This window comes from Salvia splendens, chromosome 9, assembly GCF_004379255.2.
Source record: "Salvia splendens isolate huo1 chromosome 9, SspV2, whole genome shotgun sequence".
Taxonomy (NCBI): domain Eukaryota; kingdom Viridiplantae; phylum Streptophyta; class Magnoliopsida; order Lamiales; family Lamiaceae; genus Salvia; species Salvia splendens.
The window spans coordinates 5,365,472-5,370,947 of NC_056040.1; the positions used below are offsets into that span (position 1 = coordinate 5,365,472).

The window sequence follows — 5,476 nt, forward strand, 5'->3', positions numbered from 1 at the left end:
TTACAGAGGCCAAGTTCGATCAAGCAATCCCTGTCATTGCCGAACAGAAAAAGTCTGCCAATACCGAACTAGCACAGCCCTTGAAATCCGAAGTAGAGCCGCCAGACTGCTGGAGCGGATTCGTAGATGGAGCTTCAAACAAGATGGGAAGTGGAGCTGGTATTTTACTCGTCGCTCCCGACGGACACGAGGTAACCTACTCACTTCGGTTCCTATTCCCCACTACTAATAATGAAGCCGAGTACGAAGCCCTCCTTGCCGGACTCCAGTTAGCGCAAAGTCTGCTCGTCAAATCTCTCAAAGTCCATTGTGATTCACAAGTCATAGTAAATCACATGTTGAGTACAAGTGAAGCTCGTGACGAGAGAATGAAGAAGTATTTGGACAAAGCGCAAAGCATCAGCCGAAGTTTCTCCTATTTTCGGATAATCCGCGTTCCCAGAGCGGAAAATAGCCGAGCAGATACCTTAAGTAAGTTGGCCTCAGATCCGAGCTCAAAGGCGGAAGAATTAATGCATCGAAGCATTGATGAAGCCGAGGTGCATTCAGTATCCAGCTCGCCGAACTGGATGACGCCGATCTTGCAGTATCTGGATCAAGGACAATTGCCCGAGGATAAGAGAGAAGCTCGGAAGATCACGTGCCGAGCACTTCGGTACGAACTTCATGAAGGAGTCCTCTTTAGAAAGTCTTACCTCCAGCCGTTATTGCGGTGCGTAGGACCAGAAGAGACGGACTACATCCTCAGAGAAGTTCATGAAGGATCGTGCGGCAGCCACATCGGAGCTAGAGCTTTAGCTAAAAAAGTTCTAAGATGGGGATATTATTGGCCAACCTTGGTACAAGAAGCAGTGCAGCTCGTCAAGACCTGCCCGAAGTGCCAAATCCATGCAAATATCCCAAGGATGCCGCAAACCGATCTATCCACTATGCAGAGCCCTTGGCCTTTCATGCAATGGGGCATAGACATAGTGGGACCACTTCCTCAAGCTCCTCGGCAAATGAAATTCCTAATCGTTGCCGTGGACTACTTTACGAAGTGGGTGGAAGCTGAACCATTAGCTACGATAACGAGTTCGAAGGCATTGGATTTCGTCTGGAAGAACATAGTGTGCCGATTTGGCATACCCCACATCCTCATCTCGGATAACGGGACTCAGTTCACCGACAAGACGTTCAAGAATTGGTGCCAAGAGCTGAATATTCAACAGCGGTTCACTTCGGTCTCTCATCCACAAGCAAACGGACAAACGGAGGTAACAAATCGTATCCTGGTGAAAGGGTTAAAAGCTCGGTTAGAACAAGCCAAAGGACAATGGGTAGAAAATCTCCCTCAAGTCCTATGGTCCTACCGAACTACACCCACAACCTCCAACGGTGAAACTCCGTACAGTCTGGTATACGGCACTGAAGCTGTGATTCCGGTGGAGATCGGCGTACCCAGTCCCCGAACTCTAAATTTCTCCTCAGAAATGAATGACGACGGACTGAGAGCCGAGCTAGATCTTGCCGAAGAAAGAAGAGAATTGGCATGCATAAAAGCAGCCAAGTACAAGGAGCAAGTAGCCCGGTATTACAACCAAAGGGTGAAGAAGCTGCAAATTCAAGTGGGAGATCTCGTCCTGAGAAACAACGAAGTAAGCCGAGCAGAAAAGCTGGGCAAGCTCGAACCCACATGGGAAGGTCCGTATCGGGTGTCAGAAGTCCTCGGCAAAGGGTCTTACAAATTGGCTCACATGTCAGGAGAACAGGTACCCCGAACATGGCACATTTCCAATCTCAAAAAGTTCCATTTGTAAGAGACAGTCCGGTCAGTCTGTCTTGTGTCTAGTTCGGTCCTAAGGTTATGTGCGTTTTTTGTCTCTGTGCTTTATTTGGCTTACTTGGTCTTTTTTTTGTCTCTGTGCGTTTTTGTCTGTCTGTTTCGTCTGTCTCTGTGCGTGTCGTCTCTTACAAATGTTACTGAGGCATCTTGTTCTTCGAAGGCTGATCCCCTTCTTAGAACATATACAAGCTAAACGATTGTGAGTCAAAGCTTCTACAGAAGATACAAGACTACAATTCAGCTTAAACAAGCAGTTCGTCCGAAACGAGCTGCAACAAGCCAACGATTGTAAGTCAAAGCTTCTACAGAAGATACAAGACCACAATTCAGCTTAAACAAGCAGTTCGTCTGAAACGAGCTGCAACAAGCCCACGATTGTGCGTCAAAGCTTCTAAAGAGGATACAAGACCACAATTCAGCTTAAACAAGCACTTCGTCTGAAACGAACTGCAACAAAAGTCCAATTCTCGCGATAAAACTTGCCTGAATTAGGACTAGGGAAAGTCCGATCCACGCGATAAAACTCGCCGAATTAGGACAAGGGAAAGTCCGATCCCCAAATTAGGACAAGGGAAAGTCCGATCCCCAAATTAGGACAACGGAAAGTTCGATCCGAGCGATAAAACTCGCCAAATTAGGACACAAACCAAGTCCGGTCAAAGAAGAGTTCACTTCATGAGACCGTGGACAAACATCAACTTACCCCATACTTTTATCCAGAATGCCGAAGTGATTCACTTCTCTTTTCGGGGGGGGGTAGTGATGGAGTACGTACTAAACAAGCCCAACAGCAGTAAAGCCCAAGACAGAGTATCAATTCGGCATGACTAAAGAGTATCAGTCCGGCGTGACTAAAGAGTTCAGTTCGGCACAACCAAAGAGTTCGGCCCCAGCCTACAGCTCGGTGAAAGCCAACTCATCAAGCTCTGCTCTCAGGTCGGCATCAAGCTCTACTCTCAGATCGGCAAAAGCTGCTCGGCAATAATTCAGCAGTTCGGTCTCAGTATTCGACCGAACTAGGAGATAGTGGACTCATGCAAGATTTCCACCTCCACTACACCGACGATCTATTTAGTGGTGTCAAGCAGTCATTAACTCATTCAGGATAGTGGACCCATGCAAGGTCGCCACGATCTCCACGACATCCACTACCTAATAAATGCTGCATGCCACGATCTTGGTTCACTGTATAAATAGAACCTAGGTCAGATAGATAACTTCTTCTGTTAAATTCTAAAAAGCTCTCTAGAGAGAATATCATAAAGCAGGCCAGTGTTGTAAGCTGTAATTCGCAGATCAAGCAATACAAACCTGCCCCCATTTCTCCCCGTGGACGTAGATTTACATCAGTAAATCGAACCACGTAAAATCCCTGTGTTGATCTTCATTTATTTCCTGCATTTACAAACATCAAAAATTCGCCGATTCATCATCATCCAACAATATAATTAGATTAAATGGTCCTTTATTAAAATCCAATTCGCAGGAAAGACACGCAAGCAAACGATCTTGGACGGTGCCGCTATTTTCAAGAATATTTATTTAAGCCAAATACAAAAATATACATTTGGTTAAAACCCATTTCCGATCTTAGCTAACTGTCCTATTTCGCATTTGAATATTACACGTCAAACTTCAATTTCAAATTTAGATTTTAATACTACCTTAGATCATTCACACAAGTATACATGCAAATACCATTTCAATGATTATGATTGTATCCTATTATATTAAATCACATGACAACATATGACATATTCATAACCGCCCAAAATTGGGATGTGTTTGGAAATTGCACATGGTCACAACTTAGATGCCAACATTTTGTTCACTACTTTTAAAAAGGGAAGAATTTCTAAGTAGGGGTCGACAAAAAAATAGAACCATCCATTTATGAAAAAACTAATTGATATAGATTAGCTATTAAGTAGTGTACTATAATAAACAATAGCACATGTTACCCATCCAACACATTCGCCACTTTACGTAGTATCAAGTTTTAATTCACGTGGCAATGTTTGTATTACAAACATTTGCACAAATAAAAGACACTCAAAAGCCACTTTTCTATCTGTGGATCAATGCAATTTCTCCCTTAATAGTTGCATTTCCCAACAAACTATGCATGTAGATTTATTACTAATAACCTTTGACAAGTTGTTGAGTACTTAAGTTTATATTTGTTTCAAGTGGTATGATAGTATTGAATAAATACATAAATAAAGGGTAAATTGCGGAAAAAATCATACCTGCGGGAAGGAGTTGGGCAGAAAGTGATAATATAATCGGCAGAAGCACATGTAAAAGTACTGGTTTTATCGTCATAAGCATAGCTATAAGCGCGGGGGCAGGCGTTCTTAAACACCTGCGAATACTGGGTGGGTCCACAGGTTTCGGGCGTGGCATACCCGCCAGAGCAGCAATACTTGGGATCGCCGAACGCCTCGCACGCGCTCCTGCAGGCCAGGCATTCCCCTCCGCCGGCGCCGCCAACCACCTTCAGCTCGGACGGGCACGACTCGTTGAGGTCGCCCACGCACCCCGTGCTTGAGCAGTTCCCTCCGCCCTGTGGGACCACGAGCATTGGCAGGTTGTACCCGTCCACCAGGCTGACGTCGTAGAAGTCGAGGCCGCCCGCGCCGTTGAGCGTGAACTCGGCCAACGTGGCTGGCGGCACCGCCCCGGCGCCGGAGCACTCGACAGTGCCGGAGCCGCAGTCGGCGGTGGCGCAGGTGAATTTTCCGGTGGCCGGATCCTGAGAACAGAGTGTCCTGCCCCAAATGCGGCCCGACCACGACGCCGGGACGGACAAGGGGAAGGAGTCGCCGGAGCTGAGCGCGAATCCGGTGGTGGAGAGCGGCTGAGTTCCGGCGCCGGAGAGAATCCCCGGCCAGACTGTGTAGGTGCATTGATTTACTAATGTGAATGTCGCCGATAATGCAATCGGAGCTGCATTTATAGTCAAATACACTAGACAATTAGAACGTTATCTATATAGTAAATATCAAAATTAAGAATCAAATATGTACCTATAAATATGAATGAAAGAATGAGAATGATGAGAGAAAAATGAGGTGGTCTGCCCATTTTGTGTTGAAGGGAACTAAATTGAAATTGACAAGACAATGAATGTGTGATATTCAAATAGTAGCGTGTGTTTGTTTTTGGTAAGGAGGTGAAGAAAAAAGGAGAGAACAGTTGGGATTAGGGGATCTACTTCAATTGTTTATGGTAGCAAAACAAGTTAGTCAGTTTATATAGGTGAAAGAATGGGGCAGGGCCCACATTATAGTTATTGGTTATAAATTTATTTTCTTCACATTGGGTAAAATAATAGACAAAATCAACTCATTAGTCTATATATTCTTGAAAGTTGAAACATCATTTATATTTAGTGACAGTGGAGTAATGTTGCTGGAGAAGTTGGTCATTTTTCCATCCTTATTCTACTTTTCATTTGTTTTTATTCTAAACATATTTTTTTATATAATGATGTCGGAGGTAACAACATGGGTACTACGAGCTTTGTAAATGTATGGAATTTGTCTTGTTTATGATGGGGATTTATGTGAATACGAATATCGGAAAAGCAAAAAAAATAAAACACAGGTGGCCCAAATGAAGTTTAGCTGTAGCCTGTAGCTAATGTGG

General features: G+C 44.4%; 1 protein-coding gene across 1 annotated transcript; it reads right to left on the reverse strand.

Moving 5' to 3' along the window:
- Positions 1-3,165: 3,165 nt before the first annotated feature.
- Positions 3,166-5,028, reverse strand: LOC121746990 (thaumatin-like protein 1b). The gene is made up of 3 exons (XM_042140962.1): positions 4,855-5,028; positions 4,075-4,774; positions 3,166-3,220 (listed from the first exon to the last, which is right to left on the reverse strand). Exons 1-3 carry the CDS (start codon positions 4,910-4,912, stop codon positions 3,214-3,216), a joined length of 765 nt encoding a protein of 254 aa, XP_041996896.1. The 5' UTR covers positions 4,913-5,028; the 3' UTR covers positions 3,166-3,213.
- Positions 5,029-5,476: the final 448 nt, after the last annotated feature.